Genomic DNA, 27,086 nt, shown 5'->3' with positions numbered 1-27,086 from the left:
CGCCTCACGCCCAGTCTTTTGACGCAGAACCATGGAGAAATTCAGCATCCAGATCCGCAACAGCTCAACCTGGCGATCTGGCTCCTGAAGTCCTAGAGTTTGGATACCTTAACCTACCTCCGGAATGCATGAACATCATCAAGGAGGCGAGGAAACCAACTACTAGAGCATGCTATGCTGCAAAGTGGAAGCGTTTTGTCATTTACTGTACAGCCAATGACATCAACCCGCTAGATGCATCTATCCCCAACATCATCTGCTATCTGTTGCATCTTTACAAGTGCAATCTAGCGTACACTTCCATTCGGATACATCTATCCGCCATAGCGGCTTATCTTCAAAACAGGCAGCATCTCTCTGTCTTCAGAGTGCCCGCCATTAAAGCCTTCCTTGAAGGTCTGAAACGAGTCATTCCCCCAAGAACACCGCCAGCTCCGGTGTGGAACCTCAATGTCGTTCTCACCAGACTGATGGGACCGCCATTTGAGCCACTGCACTCGTGTGAACTCCAGTTCCTTACGTGGAAAGTAGCTTTCCTGGTAGCTATTACGTCTCTGAGGCGTGTCAGTGAGCTGCAAGCGCTCACAATCCAAGAGCCATTCATTCAAATTCATCCAAATAGGGTAGTGCTACGCACTAACCCCAAATTCCTTCCGAAGGTGGTGTCACAGTTTCATCTCAACCAAACTATTGACTTGCCAGCATTCTTTCAAAACCCGCAGACGGTGGCAGAAAGAATGCTCCATACCTTAGATGTACGGAGGGCGTTGATGTACTACATAGACAGAACACAACCCTTTAGAAAGGCAAAACAACTTTTTGTTGCCTTCGCACCACAACACAAAGGCAACCCTATTTCCAAAGCAGGGATAGCCAGATGGATTGTTAAGTGCATCCAGATATGTTATCAAAAGGCCAAGCGCACTTTAACAATACCCCCAAGGGCGCACTCCACACGCAAACTGGGGGCATCCATGGCTTTCCTAGGGAACATTCCTTTAGAGGATATTTGCAGAGCAGCCACGTGGGTTACACCACACACCTTTACAAAACACTACTGTGTTGATGTGCATTCCAAGCAGCAAGCTGCTGTAGGACAGGCTGTTCTCAAAACACTTTTTCAGGTTTCTGCAGCTGGCACGGGCAACCGCCGCTGATGGAGGGACTGCTATGTATTCTATGCTAAGATATGAATTTAGCAGCCCACATGCCTCGAACTGAATATGCTACTTACCAGTATGCATCTGTTCTTGGCATGTAGGGCTGCTAACATTCATATCGCCCGCCCTCCTCCCCGGTGCCTGTCGCAGCTGCAGATATACTATTGTATTTATTCATTAGCATGGACATCCTTTACACTTTTCACTCCATCTTCTGCCACAATGGCGAAAAACAACCTGGGGATGGAGCCGATGCCCATGCGCACTGTAGTCCAGGGGAGGAGCCACCTATCTCAGGATACTTCGAAGACTCTTCCAGGACAACAATGTGCGATCATCCGAGCCCAACACTAGGCGGCGATCTAATGCTAAGATATGAATGTTAGCAGCCCTACATGCCAAGAACAGATGCATACTGGTAAGTAGCATATTCAGTACGCCTTTAGATGGAACAAATCTGTGGCATGGTGCACAGCAAAGACTGTAGATCCCCTTTCTGCCCCTCTTTCGGAGTCATTCTATCTTTGGGCCAGCAGGGCTCTGCTCTGCTCTGCTCTGGGCACTCTCAAAGGCTACCTTTCGGCTATATCGGCCTTTCTTCGCCTCCCTGATTAACCTTCTCTTTTCAAGTACCATAATAGATTTCTAAAGGGCATTACTCATCTCTTTCCTCCTGCTCCATACATAATGCCCCAGTGGGACTTGAACCCAGTCTTAACCTATCTAATGCGTGCTCCCTTCGAGCCTCTTCACAATTGTCCTCTCAGGCTCCCTACTCGGAAGACAGCTTTCCTTGTTGCCATCACCTCTGCTCGCAGAGTGAGTGAGCTTCAAGTTCTATCCTCCAAACCTCCTTTTCTGGCTGTTCATCCAGACAAAGTGGTCCTTCTTACGAGGCCCTCTTTTCTTCCCAAAGTGGTTACCTATTTCCATGTAGGACTGACCATAACTTTGGCCATCTTATTCCCGCGTCTGCACCCTTCCAAGCAGGAAAGAGACTCCACTATCTGGACTCAAAACATGCGCTGTCTTTCTATCTCGACCACACAAAGGATTTCAGGGTGGACGATCAACTCTTTGTTGGCTATGTGGACGCCAAGAAAGGTAAGGCAGTGCAAAAACGTACCATATCTCAGTGGGTTGTCCTATGCATTAAGATCTGCTATTCCCTAGCAAGAAAAGAAGCTCCAGTGGGACTGTGTGCCCACTCCACCAGGGCTACGGCAGCTACTACTGTCTTGGGACATGGAGTCCCACTCATTGACACTGTCAGACGGCCACGTGGGCATCACTGCACACGTTTACTGAACATTATTGCCTAGACAGCCAAGACTTTCTTTTGGTAACTTCATTCGCAGACCAACCTCCGGGGTTGGCATTGCTGGGGTATCTATTCTAAGGTAAGGAATCTATAACTAGTATTCTCTTTCAGATGAACAAGTTACTTACCTTTGGTAACGATGTATCTGTACAAGACATATGTTAGCATCTGATAGAGACTACTAGCCGCAGATTCCTTCACGTAGACTTATCCCCAGGCGTAAGACTGGATCTAGAAACCTTTTTGCCACAGCATCCCTGCGTGCCGGGGGGGGCGGGGGCGACATCACGCGACTCCGCCCAGTCGTCTTCCGCGTACGTGACGTCAGCGAGGTCACATAAGCCCCGCCCCGGCGCGCCTACGTCAAATTTTTCCTTTCCGTGTGCAACTCGGATCCGGTCCTTGCTACGGTCCTGTTTAGTGCCCTTTTTTCTTTCATTTCTTTTTGGTGGAACAGTGTGCGAATGCCTTCGGGCTTCAAAACTTGCACGTTGTGGGCGTCTTATGTCGGCGACAGACCCTCACCTCATTTGTATGTGGTGTTTGGGGGAGGATCACGGCACCAATGATTGTGAGGCGTGCCAACAGTTAAAGCCGAAGTCGCGGCGGGAGCGCCACATGAAACTTCTCTCGGTGCGTCTCTCCAGGTCACCGTCCTCCCCTCGGTCTGCTTCGGCAGACAGCTTCAGATACAGCCGTGGTCGTCCTCGCCCTTCTCCGATGTCACGTGAGCGTCGCTCCCGATAGGTAAGTGTCGCAGTTTGTCCTCGGGGGCTGGTTTCCGAACTGCCGGAGGCGTGGACTCTCCGCGGGTGATGCGGCGCCGCGGGTCGTCCTATCCACGGTTACCCGGTGTTGGGGCATCAATAGTCCAAATGGAGACATACGCGGCAGCTTTAAAGGCCTCGCTGGCGTCTTCTCCTCCTTCCCCCTCCTGGGGCGTCGGCGGATTCCTCGCCTTGCGCAGGGTCCTCGGCGGCGCCGCCGGCGGCCCCAGCGCCGACTGGTTCAGATCCAAGCTTGGAGGATGTGGTGCTGTTGGGGTCAGTCTCCTCTGGGGCACCTCCTTCCGGTCACGGCGTCTCTGCCTCGCCACACACTCCTGCAGGAGTCCCTGTGGTGTCACAGGAGGTCGCCTGGGCTCGGGTCGCATCCCGAAGCCCTTCTCGGTTCTTTAACAAGGTGGTCCTGTCTAAGGCCGAGGTGACGCCGCTGCAGCGCCGGCAGCAGCTGGTCTGTGCGGAGCCACAGGGGTCGGTGAACCATCCTCGTCCCGCTCCGGGTTGAGGCCGGGTGAGGACCTCTTGTCCCTCTCCTGGCCCCTCTCGTCCCTCCCCACAGGCGGCTGCCTCATCGGAAGGCGAGTCGGAGGTTGAATCGTCCCTGGCACCGCCACATGGGTTGCCGGGCGATCTCCGCCACATTCTGGGCCGCGGCTGGCGGAGGGCTTTGTGTCACTCCCCAGGCCCGTCTCGTTCCCCCACGCAGGTGGCTGCCTCAGCAGGGGTCGGGTCGGCATCGTTCCGGAGCCGGTTCGGCTCCAGCTCCACTCCGGTCTCCGGTACGGGGTGACTTGGAGGAACCTTGTCCGGTGACGCCAGATGCTGCCGACTTCCTGCCTCAGGCAGCGGATTCTACGGCTCCGCGCAGGGGTCGTACCGCGGATTCGTCTTCGGACGCTCCTTCTTCTCCGGAGGCAGGCAGGCTGTATAGTGGTGTTGTCCTCCCCGGAGATTGGTCGCCGGGTGGTGTCTTTTTTACCGGCATCGCAGGGCGGCTCCCCACCCTTCCTGAGGCAGAGGTGATTGTCGGAAGAACAGCAGGTCCCTCATTCTTCGGCTCCTTCTGACTTCCAGGTCTGGCCCTTGCCCGTCCCGCCTAGCCTCGGGGACGGGCGCATTAGTTTGCAGCCGTCGCCCGCGGAGGAGCTGCTTTCTCCGCCGCGGGGCCCTACGGAGGCGGGTGCGGCCTTCGCCCATGCGGTTTCCACGGCTGTGGGCATCCCGGTGGCTCACTTTCCGGCGGACCATCTCTTGGAGTCCTCTACCAGGGCTCTGGTTGGAGGGAAATCTTACTTCCCTTTGAAGGTTCGCTCCTTTCTTCCTTGACGGGGGCTTGGAGGCGTCCTGCCTCAGGGGAACTGGCGCCTCAGCATCTTCTGCACCGGCACCTCCCAGCGCCTCGTGACCCGGCGTGTCTTTCCCTTCACCCCTCGGCCGTCAGCCCCTTTTTGCGGACTGCTTTTCCCTCCCTGCAGCCACTGTTAACTCCGCCGCCCAGGGAGGCCCGCTGGCTTGACTCTTGGGGGCGCAACATGTTCGCCTCAACAGCTCTGCCCTGCGGACCCTTAACATCTTGTGTGTTCTGGGTAGGGCCTCCTCCTGTTTGTGGGACTTGTCTGAGTCTCTGGGATCCACAGCGTCCCAGGAGACTGGTCAGGTGGACTTGCGGCATCATGCTTTGGATGGCCGGGAGCTTGCGGCATTTATTCTCCGCTCCGCTCTGGACATCTCAGAGGTGCTGGGCCGGGCTATGGCTTCCTCAGTCGCTCTCCATCGCCTTGCTTGGCTTTGGTATGGAGTATTCCCTGAGAATATTCGGGAGCGACTCATCCACCTTCCGTTTGATGGCAGCCTGTTCCATGCCCCGGCCGACTCTGCCATCCAAAGGCTCTTGGTGGGGCTCCGTCCTCCTCCTCCGCCTTATCCTCCTCCTCCTCCTCCGTCCCCTCCTCAGTGACTCCTGAGTTCGACTGATTCTGGGCCTTCTTAGACCGGTTGTTCTGGCTGCGGAGTGTGTTTTCTGGTTATTTGCGTCCTTCCTTAGGACTTTGGCATTGTTGGCTGCAGGACGGCCCTTTAGTTGCTTGTGTGTGTGTTCTGCCGGAGTTGTTGCGCAGACTTGGCCCTGAGATTAGGCCTTCTGCTATGCTTGGGCTGCTTGTCAAACCTTTCGCGGGGTGTTTTTTTCCCTGTGGCTCTTTTGTTTTTCCTCTGCTGCGGAAGTTCTTCCAAAGAGGGTTCCCATATTTTGGGACTTAACGTGTACCCTATGTGTGGTAGTGATAACTGTCATATGGCTTGCGCTCTGCTAGGCGGGTTCTGGTCGCCTTCGGGTGCCTGTTCTCCATGGCATTTATGCTTTTGCTTCTTGAGGTTGTGGGTGCGGCCACTCGTAGTGGTGTGCCAGGACATCTCCTCCTCTCCCTGCTCCTGTCCTAAGGTCTGGGATGATACTGTGTTCTCCCTTGCCAGGCGCCGCCTACTCGGCCTTCCTGGGGCCTCAGCTTGCTTCTGGCAGCTTTTGACTGCCGGCGCTGTTCTGGCTGGCAGGTTGCCCTCCATCTGGAGTGGGTTTGCCTTCTTTTCCCTCGCTTCCTTGGATCTTCTAGGCTTCTTATTCCTCCCTTCCTGTCTTGGCATTGGGCGAAAGCTATGTTGCCTTGTGGGGGAGTGGGGTGCTTCGGCCTCTCCGACCTTGCCCTTGGGTCCTCTGCTGTGAGTGTACGGGCCTCTTCAGCCTTCTTCTGCCTCCTACATCCTCCTGGGGTCGGTGGGATTCTGCTTGTGGGGGTTCCCATTACCTGGCAGGGTTGAGGTTCTACCTGGTCCACAGGTCTGGTCCCCTGTGGGGCCCCCTGTTCTTTATTGGCTGGTGGGGTCCTTTCGCAGACCCTCCTTCCCAGGGGGTATTGCTAGGGTATCTATTCTAAGTGAAGGAATCTGCAGCTAGTAGTCTCTATCAGATGTACGAGTTACTTACCTTCGGTAACGATGTATCTGGTAGAGACGATTCTAGTCGCAGAGTCCTTCACGGCACGCCCTTCCTCCACTATTCTGCGAGGACCCTTGGGTTGGTCTTTGGTATTCGCCTCCCGGTGGGAGCCTGTGTCTCCTGTGAGTGTCTTCTTTGTTCTTGACGGGTGGCTCCGTCTGGGGGTGGTTCCTTCCTCCTCTGGTTTGTTGGAGGATGGGGTTCCGGTGCTCCGGTGTCCTGCTGCTCTGGCTACTCCAGGTTTGAGGGGGGGATTTGCTTTCTATCCCTGTCCCCCCCCTTTCCTTTCCCCTTCTTTCCATTGCTATCCTCTGATTAAGGGTCATCTGGCCTTGCCTTTCCCTTGTGGGTGGTTGCCCTCTATGTTGGGGTGGCTTGGAGGTTTGTTGTCCCTGTCTGTCTTGGGACTGGTGCCCTTCCTTGCTCAGGATCGGGGTGGTAGGGTACTACGTGTGCATGACTTTTACGCATGTTCTTTGTCTCTGGGGCACAGGGGTGGGAGTCTGTCCATGTGCTGGCAGGGTGGCTGCGCAGGGCTCTGCTTGTTCTTTCTTCTTTCCCTGCCTTTGGGTTCTGCAGTGTTGACACTACTCTGTGTGGTGGTGTTATTCACCGTTGCTTTCCAATGTTTCTGTTCTTCGCACACTGTTCCCATGCTTCCAAAGTTTTATATCTGGTGGTTCCGCGTTGTGGTGCGGAAAAGTTCTCTGAAGAAAACTGACGTAGGCACGTCGGGGCGGGTCTTATGTGACCTTGCTGACGTCACGTACGCAGACGATGCCTGGGCGGAGACGCGTGATGTCGCCCCGCCCCCGGCGCGCAGGGATGCTGTGGCAAAAAAGTTTCCGGATCCAGTCTCACGCCTGGGGATAATTCTACATGAAAGGAATCTGCGGCTAGAATCGTCTCTACCAGATACATCCTTACGAAAGGTAAGTAAATCATACTATAGGTAACTTACCGCCCCATCCATCCTACCCGTTCTGCGAACTGACTGCTAGGGATAGGGACCTCCTTTCAGGGCCCTAGTTATGTGCACCAGTGTTCAGTGTCTTGCATGGCTCTGCGCTTCTGGCGTGGAAAGTCATGTCAGAACTGACGTCCTAAGAAGACATCGCAACGTCATCCCGGCGACCATGAAGACGGACGCAGAGTCGAGGGACGCCACCTACCGACGCGCAGGGGTACTGCTAAGAGAAAAATTGTCCGGATCCAGTCTGTCGCCTGGGGGCAATTCTAAGGTAAGGAATCTATAATGAACATATGTCTCTTACAGATACATCGTTACCTAAGGTAAGTAACTTGTTCGTCAAAACCATTATTTTGACTAAATCTTTTCAGCCAGAACAAACCACTACTGAATCCTTACTACCATTTAATGAGGCACTCACTGATATGCTCTCCACCTGTGCCAAACCTTGCTCTGGCCTCACAGTGAATTGCTAAATCGCTAGGTACCACCAGCCTGCCCTGGGCGACCTTCCATTTTTATCTTAGCACCCCTCTCCCAAGAGCTTGGTAGTGCATTCTTCAACTAGTTGGAAAAACCCCAACACTTTCCCAACTACGTGCCCTGATAGGAAATCCAAACAGTTTCTGACTACACGCCCCAATAGAAAATCCAAACAGGTTGAGATCTTTGGGAAGAGGGTATTTTCTTCCACTAGTTTGATGCTCAGATCCCTCAGTGCAAGTTGCCTGCTGCCTTCTATTCCCATTCTCTTTGCTCCGGTGGCTCATGTTCTCCCAGGTGTGCTCGAAGACCTCCAATCTGTCCTCGCCCATGCTATATAGGACGGTCAGGATGAAGCCACCTTCACAATTCATTGTGGCCTTGGCATCACCAATCCCATTAGGCGCGCTATTGGTACCAATGTTGCCACCTGTCGCCATGCCTGACTCTGGTCGACTGGTTTTTCCAGTGATGTCGAATCCACTGTGCCACCAATCCAATCTTGTGCTTTAGACAATACTCCCACATTTCCTTTGCTAAATCTGTTAGCTTCTTTAACCTGCTTCCTCCCAACCTATTTACATATGTTACATATGTTACCACTGTTACATTGTGCATCCTTAGTAAAACGGAATCTCCTTGGAACAGCGATCTGAAACTCTGCAATGCAAAATATCCTGTTTTCATTTCTAAACAACTGATATGATCCTCTCTCTCAAACTCCAGATACCACCTGTCTCTTGATCGGAACACAACGCTCTCCATCCTAAATTGCTTGCATCTGTTTCCAATACAAAATCTGAGTTTGTCCCAAAAATTGCCCTTCCATTCCAAGCATAACGAGTCTCCAACCACCATGTCCACTCCTCTCGAGCTGCCAAAGAAATCCTCACCATGTCTCTATACCATAGCCCTCTTGAAAGTTCCAATATTGTTATTCTCTGCAAAGCCCTGTAATGTAACAGACCTGGAAACACCGCTTGAATCTACGAAGATAAAAGTCCTATCACTCTGGAGACGTCTCTCAATTTGACCGTCCCCCTTCTCAAGACAAACCTTATATCCTTCATTATTTTTGACATTTTCTTCTCTGGCAACAAAAGTTGTTACTTGACTGTGTCCACCACAAAACCCAAAAGCTCAAGATTTTGAGTGGGTTTCAAAATTGATTTCTCCATATTTATCACGAATCCTAAACACTCTAAAAGTTCCTTCACCATCATCAACTGTGACGCTAGGTCTGAACTGCTTTGATTCATTATCAAAATATCGTACAGATAAATCAAAAGCCAAACTCCTCTCTCTCTCAAAAAACCTACAACCGCCCTCATCACCTTGGTGAAACACCATGGGGCCGATGATAATCCAAATGGAAGGCACAACAACTGAAATAACTGGCCCTTCCAACAGAACTGCAGAGAACTTTGCTGTCCTCTGCTATAGGCACTGTGATGTAAGCATCTTTTAGATCCATCTTCACCAAACAATCTCCTTCTAATAACACATCCCGCAGAAGATGGACTCCCTCCATCTAGAAATATCTAAGTCACAAAAACATTCAGATCCCTCAAATGTATTACAGGACGCCAACCTTTGCCCTTTGTTTCTACTACAAACAAAGTGCTTACATAACCCAGTTCTTCGTTGCGAATCTTTCTTATTGCGCCTTTGTTAATCATAGAGACAATTTCGCAACTCACAACATCTTGTAACTCTGCGTTGAAACAGAGCTCATTTGCCTCTTTAACCCACCATGGCATTAAATCTAACTCTATTTGATAACCTGTAATTGTGGCTATAACCCATGCATCGTTTGTTATCGACTTCCTTTTCTCTACATGGAATTTTAGTCTTCCTCCCACTTTTGTGTGGCTAAAACCAATGACTTTCTTCATACTCAGCTGCTTCTGACGACAATGAATGCCCTCTTCCACGATGTGCCCTTGCTCTGGATGATCTTCCTCTCGGAGTATAGAATCCTCCACTACTTGATCCTTGGGGTATTCTAAATGAACCCCTTCCAGCATACTGGGACTTATAATAGGCACGGCCAAGACGTTGCCCTCTCCTCCCCGCCCTACCATATAAATTGTTGTGTCCTGAAAAAACTCTCCTCATAGAATAATGTGCCTTGTCTAAGGCAGTAAACTTTTAACCATTCCTTCACCGAAAAGAAATCTTTTTGCCCCCTCACTAGGTTCTCTCCTTGCCAAATCCCCTAATTTGGGATTTTTCAGCAAAAGAACCTCCTTTCGCCTTTCAGATATTAATCCAGCGTTTCCATTTCCCAAAAAACAAATTGCACGCTGGCTCCAACCTCTAAATAAATTATCTAAATCACAACCTTTAATGTACGAATCTTCTACTAAATCAAAACTTCGGGGCAAAGGACCCAGAACATCTAACAGTTTATCTTCACACTGTTTCAATGAGCTTTCCAACCCTTTACTTGGATCACGCCCTAGCTTGAAAAGATACTTTATCAACTCATGATCCAGATTTGGAGTCGTAGTCTCCTTGTCACCTAGCGCAGAACGTGAACTTTCATCCCCAAGTCGTTGTTCCTCCTTCTCAAAGAGGCTTGCGTATGGATTTCTTTATATATTTTGCTACATGAGGCAAATGCCACCATTCACTTCCAGAGGAGGTTTAATTTCTCTTGGAACAAAAATGTATCACCCAAGGGGTTAGTCACAGAACCTTTAGATGCTTCTTTGCTCTGTAAACTTCCATCTCCATCATCAAATTAGTCTTTATAATCCGGATCCAAAATATATTCATCCACATGTTCAATATCCTATGCAGGCTTGACCTGCCCATCTGAGGGGCCCTTAGGACGCCCATTCTTTATGAGCTGCTTGGGACTCCTCTCTGCTCAAATTGAATATCTATATTCTTTCTCATTCTTGTATATTTTCACCCTGGACCTCTTTGAGCTCTATCCTCACCTTCTAATATCGAAAAATACTCATCTTCCTCTTTATTAAAATGTATTTTCATTCCTCACAAAGCTTCATGCACAGACTCCTGTACCAGCTCCCTTAAATCTTTAGAAATGCAGTCTACAACTTTACCAGATTTGGTTAGCCTCATTAGATGCCTGTTCTACCATATTTAGTTTTAATAAACTTAGTCTTATTAAAAAATACTAACAATATTATCTAACTCCTATTTATATTCGCTAAAAAAGTCTTCAAACTACCTATTTCTCAGCAACACCTCTCTAAAATAACCATGAATTATCCTGAACCTAATCTTCTCGGGTCATGGCTAGAAATAACTGCCAACGCTGATCTGACAAAGTGTCACCTAGTAGCACATACCCTTTAACGTTCTAAAGAAACAGGTCCAAATACACAAACAACGATGTAGAGCACTTTTACAAATAATTTTCACAATATTGTTTTGTTAAACCTCTAACCAATACAATAAACTATTTAGACCCTTTTAAAAAAAAAAAATGTTTTTATTTTAAATATGCATCAACTCTCAAACAGCTCGAGTCGTGTATGTAATGAAATGAAATGATGGTTTTATAAAGTGCATATTTGCAGTGGCGTCTTAGCGCTAACTGTCATTGATTTATGCAGCGGGAGGTAGGAACGGCTATGGTTTAGGGAAGAATAGCCATGTTTTCAATGCTTTCCTGAACAACAGTAAATTGGTTTGGTTTCCGAGACTGATGGGTAACATATTCCTTAATATAGGGGCCAGATGGAGAAAACTTTTGCCAGCCCATTTAATGTCGTTACCATAGGAACTACAAGTAGGGAAGCCAATGAGGTTTTGCTGTGGATTATGGCGCTTGATATGTTGACTGAGATAGGCAGGCCCAGCCCCGTACAAAGTCTTATGCACAAAACACATAGATTTGAATTGGATCCTTGACTGGACAGGCAGCCAGTGCAGATCCTGAATGGCTTGGCTTATTGGGCTGAATTTTGGAATCTTAAGTAGTAGACAGGCAGCAACATTCTGTAAAGTCTGCAGTTTACATATCTTACTCTTTTTTGCTCCCAGATAGTGTGTTACAGTAGTCAGGCTTGTGTAGTATCAAGTCAGTGATAACTGTTTTTCTGAGGGCCATGGGAATGAAAGGTAGAATCTTTCGAAGGATTTTTAAAGTATGAAAGCACAAGGAAGTAATGCTATTGACATGGTCATATAATGAAAGATGGTAGTCTATCGTAATCCCAAGGTTTTTAATCTTTTTTTACCAGCCAAGGGCAGGGCCCTGCTGCTTCCGGTCACCAAGTAGAATTCCAAAGGGAAGTGTCCCTTCCAAACATAACCAATTCAGTTTAGCCAGTATTAAACTTCAAGTAGTTGCCTAGCATCCATCTAATATTATGACTCATGCAATCGCTAAAACTTGCTGCCACATTCTCCGGTTTGGAAGATAAGGAGATGACTATTTGCGTGTCATCAGCGTAGCAAATGACAGTAAAGCCATGGGAGCGTATGAGTTTGGCCAACGGGGTGACATAAACATTGAACAGGGTTGGGGAAAGTGAGGAGCCCTAGGGCAACCCATACAGCAAGCCGTGGGGTGGGATTTGTGTTCTTCCATCATTGTAGATTGTTCTTTATCGGTTAGGTAGAAATAAAGAATATCCAAGGCTTTATCTACAATCCCTATTTCGACCAGACGCTGGATAAGTATGTGGTGATCAACCGTATCGAATGGGGCCAATAGGTCAAGTAGAATCAGTATGGCCCTCCCCACCCCCATCAAGTTGTCCTCTGTGGCTTCAATCAGTGCCGATTCTGTACTATGCCGTGGTCGAAAACCGTGTTGTGCTGGATCAAGTTTATCTTTCGCCTCTATGAAAGACAGCAGTTCTTCATTTAGGGCTTTTTCCAGGATTTTGGGTGGAAATGGTAAGCAAGAGTTGGGCCGATAATTGCTAACCTCCATGGGATCAAGGGTTAGCTTTTTCAGGATAAGTCTAACCAGGGATTTTTTCCAGATGGCAGGAAAGTGTCCTGAATCCAGAATATTATTAAGAAGATTTGTTAAATAGTTCGCAATTATGTTAGGGACCATGTGAAGAACAGTGGCAGGGCAAGGGTCCAGAGGGGATCCCGACTTAGTTGACATTATAAGCTTCTCAACTTTCTCAGGTGTTAGGGTATTGAATTCTTGTAAATAGACCTGCATATTCACCCTATCATCGTTAGGCCTGTCTGACTTAATTCCACCTTTGTTGTTCGAGAACTCGCAGTAGACTTTAACCACTTTATCGTGGAAACATTCTGCTAATTTATCGCAAAACTGCGTAGCGGGACTGAACTGTTTGCTGTTACCGAATTTGGCTAAGTTAGAAATTGTTTTGAAAAGTTCTCTAGAAGTATTTTTAGAGGCCATAATTTTCTCAGTGAAAAAACTAGATTTTGCCGTGAATATGTATTCTTTGTACTTTAACGCCTCATTGTACTGTTTTTTATCGATTTCAGAATATTCCTTCCTCCAGTTTCGTTCTTTGGCTCTACATTTTTTCTTTAATTCTTTTAGCTCTGCGGTGTACCAAGGGGCTGATGGTGATCTTTTGCCAATGTGTGTGCACGTTTCTGGGGCTAGTTTTTTTACTTCCAGGTCGATCCAGCTGTTAAAATTTAAAGCTGCTCAATCAGGATCAGGGTCAGTGTCTATGTGGGGACTATGGGTTTCCAGGTCTGGGTTGTTTATTTGCCTCCAGGGGCATACTACACCCGTCCTGTTTTTATTCTGAGCTCTAGTGAGTACTTCGAAGAAGATATCACTGTGATTAGTCCAGGTCAATGGTAATGTCCTGTTAAATTTTATCTTTGCATAATTGGTAAAGATACCGTCCGAAGTGTGTATTCCAGTCCTTCGGGATCAAGTTTGCGCTATATAAAACTTTATAAATAAAAATGGGTAGGCTCGGTGACAATTTGCTTTAGGTCTAGACTTTTTATCCGGTCTATTAAGTTGTTGGTGTCAGAGCTTTTGGTGGACTCTAAATGAAAATTGAAGTCCCCCCCAGTATGGAGAAATTTTATTCCATACAAGACTCAGTAACTGATAAAATAGATTCAATAAAGGGGTTTCTAGGCCCAGGTGGTCTATAAATTAGTAGTCCATTAAAAACAGATGTGTTATTGCATTTGAAGGTGAACAGGATAGCTTCTTTCTTCAATTGGTCAATATCTGAGAAGGTAGCTTTAATGTAGATACAGTGAGCAATGGCTACCCCCGAACTCGTTTTCCTTCTCTGTCAATTTTAAACAAGTCATAGCCAGATGGTATGGCAGTATTTAAGTCCGGTTCGGAGGAACTGTAAGTCCATGTCTCTGTATGGAACATTATGTCTGGCTTGTGGTGTTCAAAGAAGTCTGCAAGTTCATATTTATGCTTGGAAAGCGATCTAGTATTCAATAAGACACAAGTTAAAGCACGCTCATTGGGATTACAAGGATTGCCTGGACGTGTGTCTGATAGTTTCACATTTTTGGCATTTATAGGATGGGAGTTTGAAAAATTGGTGTCCATAATAGTTACATGTAGGACAGTCGGAAACCAGGGAATCACTTTGGGAATGTATGGAATCACATTTATTTTGCTCACCTTTATCTCGAATGGTTAGCAGAGTCGCTTTAGAGTAGGTGATAATTGAATTTTGTCCAGGGGTTCTGGCGCACGGCGCGATCAAGTTGCGGACGGGTGCAGACGGGCTTGCGTTTGGCACGCCGGCCGCGCGGTCACGTCAGCATGCCCTCTTGTAGAGGTTTGGGATAACGTAACGCTCGAACAACTAGAGCGTTAACCCAGTTATGGCGGCCCACTCTAACTTGCAGGACCGTCAAGAAGCAGCAATACTTAAGTGCAAATAGGCAGCTTTAAAATGGGACAACAGTGATAAAATTCAAATTCATACAATTTTAAAAAAAAGTTACGATTTGTAAAATCGGATTTTCACTATAAAACAGCTTACAATCCCCCTGGAGCCGGTGCAAGCTTCCTAAAGCGTTAACCCAGAAATGGCGGCCTGCCCTAACTTGCGGGACCGTCACAAAGCAGCAGTACGTAAGTGCAAATTGGCAGATTTAAAATTGGACAACATTGATAAAATTAAAATTCATACAATTGTATTCAATTTCCGCTTTTTTGTGCCCTGTTTCCTTTTGAAATAAACGTGCGTGCCCCCAACAAAGATGGCTGCCATGCACAAACACTCTACCAAAGCAGAAATGGCCCTTGAAAATTGCCCATACTGCTCGCGTACCTGCGAGAGCAGTTGCTATCATAGCACGGCTCGTCCTGCACGTGTATCGACTCAAATGACAGAGCGAGGCAGTACAATCATTCGAGTCAACCGTCGCATTCAAACTGATCTTCGCTGAGGTAATTAACCCCAATTTAAAATAAACATTTTTGTTCAAAATTCAAGCACAATAATGCTTGCCAGTTACAAACCGATAAACTACAATCAAGAAAAAAACCTCTTCAAACTTCATCTATAACAAACGTATTCTATTTAAAATTAATACTAACCAAATAAGCCTATTGAAATACAAAAGAAATATTCAGATGAAAAATCCTTTTATCAATCCATAAATTGGATTTTCAACCATACATCACCATACCTCAAACTCCCAACAAAACGTACCCATCAAATTCACCAACTAGAACACTCATAAGTAACTATATATGAATAATTATCTGGTCCGAAGCAGCACACAAAAGAGGAAGAAGAGGGCTGGCACGAGTCATTTGTTGACTTGCAAAGTTATATTTCATTGTTTGGTTGTTAAAGTACTTTTTGGAATTCTTTAAAGTTTGCTGCTTGGAAGTGACAATAAAAGGTTAATGCATAATGTTAGCCTCCTGTCTTGCCATAAAATCTTTCAGTTCCAGTTGGTCTTGGCAGGCTTTCTTTTGGAGGAGTACCACTATAGCCTCCTTGAATGAGCCAGGTACTTTGCCTTCGCTAAGGGACCAGTTAAATGTAAATGTAAATGTATTTGAGCTTGTAAAGCGCACTGCTACCCGTCCATAGGTTTCCTGGCGCTGTATAACTCTGGGGAACCCGTCCTGGCTTTCCCTGTGGGATGGTCCCTGCTGGGAGTCCCCAAGGTGGAGCCAGGCATCCCTGGAATTGATGGGGCCGTTGTGGAGATTAGGCAAGCTAATGCCCAGAGTTGCCGAGTGGAACCCCTGATTAGAGTAAGCACCGAAGCGAGAATTATCGAGTCCGCAGACCCAGGTCCACGACCCTGCCGCGTCGGGAATTGAACCCTGGTCCTGGGCCGACTTCTGCTCTCGGGTCTGCTGCCTCTAACCAGTGAGCCACACTACTCCACAGTTAAGGAGGGAAATATCTGAATCAGGTATATCGGAGATGTAGGAGGCTCGTTTAGCATATGGTGCACACTTATTTAAGTGTAGAACCGTGCACTAATCCAGATAACTCTTATGGGGATTTTAGTGGTTTTAGACAACCAGCAAGCTCTCTAAGTGGTACCTGTGGAGAGCAGCCTTCAGGCTTAGCCCAGAAGGAGTGTTAATCAGCTTGTTATACCAGGTCCAATCATGTAGTGTAGGTTAAATGAAAAAGAACCACACAGTGTTATGAAAATAGGTCTATTTATTACACAACACTCACTAACACATTGGTATATCTCCTACCCAGAGATATCAGCACAAATAAACAAGAATACTTTAATTGCAAGAGGTAAGTAAATACAATACACAGTGGTCTCCAGGGAGAGACCAAACCATATACTAAAGAAGTGGAATGTGAACTGCGACCGAAGTCGGGACTTGAACCAGGAGACCCCGAAGAGCTGGGGACAGAAGGAACCACCTGAGGTAAGTTCCCAGGAACCCCACGGAGGCTATGTGCAGAGTGGAAACACAGCAGCATACTCGATGCAAGTCAATGGGAAAGTCAGTTTTAAAGAAGGACCCTTCCCAGTGGACCCTGAAGAAACCCAGTGGAAAACAGAAGGTTGGCGAGTCACCCCACCCGTGGATACCCCAGGAACCAGGATACCAACACCAGGTACGTAGGTGCGAAGTGACGTCAGAAACTGCCATAGACCACAATCGATGACATATGGAAAGATGCAGCTGGTGAAGAAGGTAAGAGTCCAGTGGAATCCAAGGGGGATTCTTGTAGAGAAGAACCTGCAGGCAGAGTCTATGCCACTTAGAGGTGACCAGGAAGCATGGAAGAGCAATGACCACTGATGACGGGAGATGCAGGAGTAATGACGGTGACCTTGTTGCTGCAGCTGTGAGGACTAGGCGATGCTGTGGAAGATCAGGGGCCATTCACGAGCTGTCCCACGTCGGAAGTCTGGAAACTAGGGGGTTGGTGTCCGGCAGGAGCACCAACAAGCCTTGGCAGCAGCAACAGATGTGGTAAACGATAAAGGAGCAACGCTGGGACCAGCAAGGTCAAAGGGACTCACCATTGCAGGAAGGTCTAAGCAGGCCCCGAGCAAGCAGGGAAGCCCACTGAAGCCAAAGAAGACCCTCAAGAGGACCCACAAGCCGAAGGCACAGGAGTCGCAAGAGGGCCTCGAGCAGCTTACCAAAGATGCAGGCTCACGGTGCAGAGGATGTGGTGAAGACGAAGATCTTGGCAGGAAGAGATGCTGGAGGTTGGAGCTTCTTGTAGACTGAAGATCTCTGGAGGACAGAGCCAACAAGCCTTGACAACGGCAAGTCCACGCAGTGCACATGGGTGCTGTTCCAGCGGTTCCGATGAGGGATACTGGCCTCAAATTCGGTGAGAATACAGTGCAGGCCTCGAGGGAGTTGCACAACCACAAACTGTGTTGCTGGGCCTTTCGAAGTCTGGAGGATGTAAGGCGCAGCAGACAAGTCAGCTTAGTTGCAGTGCCTGCAGATGCAGGGGAGTGACTCCTTCACTCCAAGGGAGATTCCTTTAGATGTCTTTGATGCCCACAAGCCTGGAGAAGAACCTGGATGAAGCACAGGCACAGACGACGCTGAATACTGGCAGGCTGACTAGACCAGGATCAGCAGGAGTCTTCCAGATGCAGTCTCGGTTCCTAAAGCGAAGTCCAACGTCCAAACCGCCCAGACGGTTGAAGTAGAAGTGGTTTCGGATCTGAATCTTGTCCCACGAATATTCTGATGAGCCACCTACAGGTAAGCCCTTAAATACCCAATTAAAGGATTGGGACGATTCAGGGGTCCCTCGCAGAGAAGGGGCTGGACAGAGGGGAGGATATTTCCATGTCCTTTGTCCAGTTTCATACCAGAGTGAGAGCCAGTGGCTCCCTGAACTGGTTCCAGCTGAGGTATGCATGGAGGGCACAAAATGTGCCCTTCTAAGCAGTCTGATGGTGCTGGCGAGTGCCCAACCCCAGCCCAATACACTAAGTCCTGTCTGGGAGGTAGTCACTCCTCCCTATGACAGGAAACCTAATGTTCTATCTTCCCCTGCTCGAGCTCAGCAGCAGGAGGGCAGAACCGTGTCTGTGGTTGGCAGCAACACTAGCTTGCTGTTGGACCCCAGAAGGCTGGTACTGGGAATATAGATGAGCACCCTAGTGGAGCCCCCCAGTACATGGATCCCACATCCAACACTGGAATCGTTGTTAGGGTAAGATTCCAACATGTTTGATACCAACAATGACTAGTTTCCATGCAGCCAATATATAGTTAGACATCTTTCAATTGACTTGATGTCCACTATATGTATTAAATGGCTGACCACACTTGAAAAGCCTGGCGAATCGCCGCTGGGGGTTGTAAGGGTGTCCTGCTCATGCAGGGGCACCCTCATACTTATAACCAAGCACCCTGCCCTCAGGACTGAAGAGCCTGCGATAGGGGTGACTTATAGGTTTTAAGTGTAGTGACCTCAGATATAAGGAAACGTATATCTGTTGTGAGAGGTGCAAGCACCAACTCACACAGGCTGCAATGACAGGCCTGTAGTCACAGTTTAAGTGGACTACCCTTGGTGGCACTATACATACAGCAGCCCAGGGGAGACCGCTGGTGTACCAGTGCCCTGGGTACCTTAGTACCATATACTAGGGACTTAGCAAGGCCCACAGCTAGCCAATTGTGAAGGTACCAAAGTACTTACCACTGTCAAATTTAGAGAGAAAACACAGTGACTGGGGTCCTGATTAGAAGCATCCTAGTCAGGCTAGTCATAAAACAGAATAACCAGCAAAAAGTGGGGTTAACCATGAAAACAGATCTACTTTCCAACAAGAGAATACTGTTTTTAGGACTCATGGCAGACAATTGTCATTTGGAGATCCTGATTTGACTTCGATCAGCAGGAGCACAAGGCAATTCTTGGTGATAGTGGGAAAGGCAGAGAGGGTGACAAGGTTCCTGTCTTCCAGAGTGGGTTTTATTAGACTATGAGCTAGAGAGAATGCTGTCTTTAATGATCTGGAGCTTAGCAATAAAGACGGTGGTAATGGCGTTGCATATGTTGGGAAATTGGTAGAGTGACTTGTCAGGGTTTGAGAGTTCGGAGATATCTGAAGATCTCTTTTGATTTATTCTTGGAATTCAAGATTTTGTTTAAATAAAAAAGGGATTTAGCTTGCATGATTAGCATTTTATATTCTTTGAGGTGTTTTCGTAGACTTCCTTTTTTTCAGGTGAATAACTGTTGCACCATTTGCGTTCACTGCAGTGTAGTTGAAGTTTAGCTAGTTTTAGATCTTCTGTGAATCATTTGGCTGGGTTGTGTCATCTGGCCTCTTTGGCTTTACAGAGAGGAGCATGCGTATTACTAGCTACCTCTAGGCAGTCAGTAATTGCTGTGCCTAATGGAAAGAGAATACCTAGGGTGAAGAACTCTGATTACAAGTCAGTAACTTTTTCTTCTCCTGAATATCTATTTTCAAAAAACTCAGACACCAAACCTTCATCCATATTGAACTAGAAGCATAGTGCTAGTATGATTCTGAGTAATGCTTTCTCTGGCCATTATCTAAAACAAACTATGTAACAAAACTTGCTGTGCAAGTTGACAGACTTTTCTATAATAATATCCACTTTCACTCATGTTAATATCTACATATTGATGCACCATTGCCTGTTTCACCATGTTAAATCATTTCTGGTCTGAAATTTACTTTGAAATCGCAGATGTGGTTCAGTTGACTTTCTTTAAAAACCTATACAGAAAATGTTGTCTCCTATTGGCATATTTTCTTAAAGTTATTTTCAAAATTCTTAAATGTGGTTGTTCAAAGTGCTTTTTAGAATCTACTGCATGCATCGAGATAGTCAATACATTCAGTAAAATAACAATGATGGAGATCCTGGATTGCAAATGAGTAAGGTTATGCTATTCCTTACGCATGTAGAGCCACAATTGAAGAATCTGTTATTGGGATATATCTGGGGGTTTCCAGAATTGATAGTATGCCGGAATATGGAAAACTTGAATGCAGCCTATCAGGAAACTAGAGCGGCTTGCCCCTGTGAGGTATTTGCAGCATGACATTATGGCTTTTCTTGTGGAATCTGAACGAGGAAGAGAAAACGATCTAGACAAAATGTCACTGCGGATTCTTAGAATTATATGTTGCATTTTTGAGTGGGTTGTCTACATGTGGCAGCAGAGAACGACAGACTATTCTAGTTTATTTCGTCGACACACTGTATGTGGGATGCTCAGGCTCTGGGAACCATAGTCCATTTTGTGTCTTTTTGCCAATTCAGGGCATTAAAGAGACTGATGGCTTAGCAATCATTAGTAATACAAAAATATGACGGTTGGAATTCTCAAATTAATCTCAGCCACTGGTAATAACATGGGGATCGTATCGCAGTCCATCATTAGTTTGCATACCATACTACCTTATGTTGGACCCAGCCATATGCAAATCAGTCTTGACTTTGCTTCAGTAGAAACAGTCCAACCTAAACTGGCAGGATTTGTCCCCTCTGAACGGGAACACAAGCAATCCAAGACCGGCTTCCTCCTGACTCGAGCTCGTCAGTTGCTTCCAGTGGCACAATGAGTGCAGGAACAACGTCTGAACATATCAGTCACATTTAGGGTATCGCACTGAAATATAAAAAATCGTTCTGTAAATAGATGTAAGAACAGTCAGAAATGCCTATAGTGCTATTTTATTAACAACAAACAAAGGGACTCTGGAAGCAGGGGACACATTTCTTTGTTGAACCTAGGACTTTAAAATTATATATCGCGGAATGCATGAGTACAGTTCTAATAAGCAACATGATGAAAAGCAGTTGGTATTGAAATAGAATTGGTGGTGCTTTAATTTGGTAAGCTATTTTTATATGTATGAGTCTCCTTTTTAATTTGTATATTTAAATGTTTTTATTGAAGTTTTCATACTGGCAGACAACCCTAACATTCTAGTGGGATGGTAAACCAATATATAACCAAAGCCTCATCAACTCCCCTCCCAGCCTTTTCACAACATCCATCTGTGTACTTCCTATGCTAGTCAGGTGATAAACTGCTCAGAGTTTGGACTGAAACGGAAACATTCCTGGGAAACTCCAATCAATGTCCTCCACACAGAGTCTAGGGATCCTTCCACTAAGGTTAGCACTTCTCAATGCCAGTACCTATGATTGCACAAACTGAGATTGCTCATGGGGAATTATTTTGAGACTCTTCAAGAAACATGAACATATGGTCAGCCTGTGCTTTGTGGCATCCGTCTGACTATGGTTCTACAGCTGCACACCTCTTTTAAATGTTATTAGAGAGCTTTTCTATCCCCAGCAGCTCCCATAGTCTGTAGATACTGTTTGAAAGGAGCATTTTCTCACTAGAGTGGGCTGGAATGATCTGCTTTGCTGTCAAGAGAACCTGGTCAATATGGTTCCTTCTTGCCAAATAAAGTGGGAACGAATAAGTTCCAGCATCTTCAGCAGAATCGTCTAGGTTTCGAGGCAGCACATAAGGAATCTTCTCTGAGGAGGAAAACACCTCTCCAACATTCCATCAACTCCAGATATTTCCAGGTTACATGTAAGAGTTCTGCTGCTACTCCTCCTGGCCTCCCAGCATCGGTCAGATTTTCTTTTGTCCCAGACATGCACCTTAATCCGATTGTAATACTTTCACAGCATTGTTTTGTACTTGGATTCTCTCTCCTTAGCCAATCTAGCATAGATGTGCATTCTGGTTTAAATGTTTTCCCAATCTATATTGATCTAATTTTCTCCTCACTTTGCTTTTCTGACATTTTTGGCAGCCATTTTCTTCTCCCTGCCACTCAGCACCAACATCTAGAATAACCTCAGATCAGTTGGGTATTCCAACCCGCTTTTTTACATTTGTATAATTGTTATTGGCACCATTATGTACATATTTAATAAATATTTCAAATGATTAATTTTTATTCTGTATATGTTGTTTAACTTCTCTTTTTTTTAAATCTCTTATTTTGGTCTTATCATTCTCTCAGCGGTGTTAGGTGGGACTCTCTATGCAAAGACATTGTGTGCCTCAGCTCAACAGAAGGCCTCTCTGCATTACAATGTGCACAATCTGTATGGTCTTATGGAAGCCAAGGCCACAGCCAGGTAAGGAGTGTATCTTTAGTATACCTCACGTGGATGTACATTATTCAACTGATAAATGCTTATTCATGTTATCCGAGCTGTCAAAATCTTACTGACCCAAGTTTCTATTGGTATAATGCATACCCTTACAGTGTTCAAAAGGGCACTCTGTCTTCACTGGCCCAGTTTGGCAACTCCTTTGTAAGTCACCAGTCACAGGCAGCAGTTCACAACCCCATGATCCTTAGAAGGGAGAGCCCCAGAATCAGCAGTAGTGAAATGGTTGGTAGTAAACATATAGTTGGAAAGTTGTACCCTGGATAATTGAAATCTAAGCAATCCTACAAAATACTCTTTAAAGGGCTCAAATGAAGGATTAATAGTTAGAGAGCTGCAATCTTCTCTTTTTGGCAAAGTGCAAATGTCTATCTACTGCATTGTTTGGTTCCTAAATGCACATGCCAAATTTTTAAATGTCCCCACATATGACAAGCAGATCTCTAATGTAAAAGACACAAGGCCCTATTAAGAGATCCCTATTATATGCTGCAGGGGCTTATACTCTCGTTTGTAGGTGGCCGGAAAGGGGGCGGCATCAGGAAAGATATGTTCGAGGCATGTGGGCTGCTGAATTCATATCTTGTGCATAGATTGCCGCCTAGTGTTGGGTCCGGATGACTGCACATTGTTGTCCTGGAAGAGTCTTCGAAGTATCACGAGATAGGTGGCTCCTCCCCCGGACTACAGTGCGCATGGGCATCCTCTCCATCCTCAGATTGTTTTTTTCCGCCATTGGGTTCGGGTGTACTTTTCTTTACTCAAGTTCGGAAACTTTTTCTAAAAGGCTAAAAGGCCTTCGGGGTCGTCGGTATTGTTTTTTCGATCGGTGCCGAGTTCTTGTTCCAGTTCTTTTCGAGCAGGACGTCGAAGAGAGCCGAGTGGCCTTTTCGACACCAGAGGCCCGATCGTCGATGGAACGGAGCCCGTTCAAACGATGCCCCATTTATAACTCTAAATACCCGCACATCGATGTACACCCTGTGTGCAACAAGTGCTTATCACCAGACCACAATGAGGACAACTGTCTAGCTTGTGCTCGATTCCGGTCAAAGAAGACGCTTAGGCTCCGACGTGCAGCAAGACAAACAATGTCGAAGCCAGCGCCCGACCCGGTGAATATCTTCGATGAAGACGACGATGAGGTCGTCGAGACTGAGGATCTGGACCAGCCGTCGGATCCAGGTTCGGAGCATGACTCCAACTATTATGACTACGAAGAAGAAAACGTCGATGATGAAAACGTCGACGAGGTAAGGGACGACGCATCCCCCATCGGAGCCGTCAATGACGACTCAAGCGATGAACCAGGCCCAGCAGTGGGTACTGGGCCCAAAAAAGACACTGAAAGACTTGCAAAGGCTCAGGTCACGGCATCGCCAAAAGGCCTTAGCCAAGATCATACCAAACATTCTATAGCCCCGCGTCTCGGCCCGGCTAAGAATATATCACACGAGCCATCGGTCGACCTACTGAAAGCGAAACCGAAAGCCATCGAGTCGAAAACAAAACCGAAACTGCTGAAGATAGTCTTTGGATCGAAGAGTTCGAATACATCGGATTCGACGAAGAAACAAAGTGTCGACGACCCTGCGGGGTCAAAACTAAAGGGTGTTGAGCCGAAGACTGGTGCGCTAAAGTCCATCACTAAAGCCAAGCACGTCGAACCGACGAGGTCGACGTCGACAGACAGCGACACAAACAAGGGACTCGAGTCTCGGAAGGATCTCGATCCGAAGCATCGAGTCGACAGACCACAGCTAGTCAAAGCCCTCGAGCCGAAACACAAAGGCGCCTCGAAGGCCCAAGTCGAATCGAGGCAAAAGAGCGCGCCTCCGACGCAACAAGCACCGAAGTCCACGCAAGGCCAAAAGCATCTCGACGAAAGGGCTATATCGACACCGGCCTGAAAAAAGGCAGTCTGTCTAAAGATGCTGTACCACCGATAAAATTCGGTCTGCCCCCGACTGCACGCCCTAAGGCGCTCGATCCGAACACCGGGGTCGAAGCACCCAAGAAGGTGTCGATTGGAAAACGGAGTCATCCTCTGGAAGAGGACGTTATGTACCAGGAGCCCTCCTATGATGATCAGTCGAAGCTCCATATCGACTCCGAATCAGGCAGACTTACTGTTTATCAAAGAAAGATCAGGTCGGAAAATCCTCTGGAATCATATAAAATTCCACTCAAAAATAAAAAGGATTCTTCTACTTCGCCTGTCCTTTTTGAGACTGTGAGTTACCATGGCCAGGACACTTCTGCATATTCACCCACACGCTCTAATGAGGATATGGGGTATGACTATGATGAACAATATACTTACCCTGCGGACACTTATCAGGATGACCAGACTCAAGCCTGGACAGACCCTGTTGACATGGGGGAGTCACAAACTATTCCTGATACTCCTTCTTATCCTGTCAAAACTTCGCCAACTGAAGATACTGCTGTGTTTAATGCATTAATAGAAAGGGCAGCACAAAATCATGATGTGGAAATGCATTCTGACCCAATTGAAGAGGACTTCCTATTTGACACTTTCTCCACTTCAGAGAAATCAGTTAAAACATTGCCAATGTTAAACGGTGTCCTTCAACACGCAAAAGACATTTTCAAGGAAACCACAAGAGCAAGGGTGGTTAACCCCAGAATTGAAAGAAAATACAGACCGGCGCCTGTAGACCCTACATACATTAAGGGACAGCTGCCGTTGGACTCTTTGGTGGTATCCAATGCTCGTAAACGTGTCAACTCCCCAACTACTGGTGATGCTCCTCCTCCAGACAAAGAGTCTAAAGTATTAGAAGCTTCTGGGAAGAGGGTAGCTGCTCAAGCGGCTAATATCTGGAGAATTTCCAACACACAGGCTCTATTAGCCAGATACGATAGGGCGCATTATGACACATTAGAGCAACTGCTACAACATTTGCCTGATGCCTACAAGGAGGGTGCTGAAACACTCATACAAGAAGGGAAACTAATATCCAACGCATCCATTAAGTGTTCGCTGGACGCCGCAGACACCGCAGCCAGGGCCATCAACACAAGTGTCATGCTCAGAAGGCATGCTTGGTTGCGCATCTCTGGGTTCAAACCTGAGATTCAAACCACATTATTAAATCAGCCTGTGAACCCTGATTTTTTATGTGGTCCTGATGTGGACACAATCTTAGAGAAGATTAAAAAAGACACAGAGACAGCCAAATCTATGGGTGCCTTCCAGTCACAACAATTCAGAGGAGGCTCCTTTCGTCGCTCCGGTAACAGAGGTGCTACAAGAGGCCAGGCATCCCAGCACACTCAATACAATAAAGGGAGCACGCAAACCACCTATAATAAAACAAACATAGGTGGCTACCGTGGCAACAGCAGTAAAGGCGGAAGACGAGGGAATAACAACACCAGATCCTCCGCCAATACTAGACAGTGACGCCTGGTCACTGCCCCCGGACCATGTAACACCGGTCGGGGGCAGATTACAACAGTTCCTGCCAGTCTGGGAAAGCATTACCACAGACAGGTGGGTGAGACAACTTATTCAGTACGGCTATTGTCTAGAGCTAACCTCCACTCCACCCAACATACCCCCAAGACACCGTCATATGTCCGCAGAGCACATAGACTTATTGCAGCAAGAAGTCATCAGCATGCTGCAAAAAGGGGCCATAGAACTCGTCCCTATACAGCAACAGGGTACAGGGGTGTACTCGCTGTACTTATTAATCCCCAAAAAGGACGGGTCTCTCAGGCCAATACTGGACCTCAGGCCCCTAAACCAATACATCTTGTCAGAACACTTTCACATGCTCACTTTACAGCAAGTTCTACCATTACTCAGTCAGGGAGACTTCCTCGCAACACTAGACCTAAAGGATGCGTATTTCCACATACCAATACATCCAGCACACAGGAAGTATCTCAGGTTTACCATCCAAAATCAGCACTACCAGTTCAAGGTACTGCCTTTCGGGGTCACAACAGCCCCCAGGGTGTTTACCAAGTGCCTGGCGACAATGGCGGCGCACCTACGGAGACACCATATTCACGTCTAGCCCTATCTGGACGACTGGCGATCCAAGCAAAAGGGACTGAGGAGGCTTGGGTCCTGTCACCATCCGGCCTGGACCGCTATCAATTGAGTAAACAAACAAAGTGGCCGGACAGCCTATGTGGAAATATTGATACACAACCTGGTACCATGAATTACCAAGGGGGACAGACTTGTGTCTGGAATTACTTATTTATTTTATGAAAAGGTTTTTGAAAAAGATTTTTTAAGCGTCAAAAGACACAACAAAACATTCAACAAATTACATCAACAATACATTACATAAATGCACACAAAATAAATGAGATTATCAATCAATGAGATCCAAAAAAACATTTCTTGGACGGACAACTGTAATATGCCTGCAAATGAGTAGTCTATGAGGCACCAATCCTAGATATAATACAAACAAGTGGTCTAGCAATATGGTACACTGGCCTACTTGTTTAACATCTGCAAGGAAACACCAAGTACATTTATACATCAAGTGCTAGAGCAATAGGAATAACATGAAAGCCAATTCAAGATTAAACATGCATGATTTCATTCCTATTACGCCTTCCAACATTGGTATCTTGCAGGAAAAAACGTCGACGCGTTTCGAACCCAAGTGTGTTAAAGGGTTCTCATCAGGACATGGATTGGGGGGTCGTTATCCCTACAAAATAATTCCAAACATTGTATCAGAGATAGACTAATCAGAAAATACTTCTCGCAGAGACTCAAACATATAAAAAATTGAGATA

At 46.7% G+C, this 27,086-nt stretch overlaps 1 protein-coding gene across 3 annotated transcripts in view; it reads left to right on the top strand.

Annotated features, from left to right (window-relative positions):
- LOC144786032 (lysosomal alpha-glucosidase-like) overlaps nucleotides 1-27,086 on the top strand; it is an 828,834-nt gene that overhangs the window by 508,322 nt on the left and 293,426 nt on the right. For all 3 annotated transcript variants that reach the window (XM_078664954.1, XM_078664952.1, XM_078664953.1), the window contains exon 12: nucleotides 22,139-22,256. In XM_078664954.1, coding sequence (XP_078521080.1) covers nucleotides 22,139-22,256 — 118 coding nt within the window. The remainder of the gene's footprint in view (nucleotides 1-22,138; nucleotides 22,257-27,086) is intronic.

Source organism: Lissotriton helveticus, chromosome 10, assembly GCF_964261635.1.
Source record: "Lissotriton helveticus chromosome 10, aLisHel1.1, whole genome shotgun sequence".
Classification (NCBI taxonomy): Eukaryota; Metazoa; Chordata; class Amphibia; order Caudata; family Salamandridae; genus Lissotriton; species Lissotriton helveticus.
The sequence above is the reverse complement of the archived record's forward strand: the minus strand, read 5'-3'. Positions and strand labels throughout refer to the sequence as shown.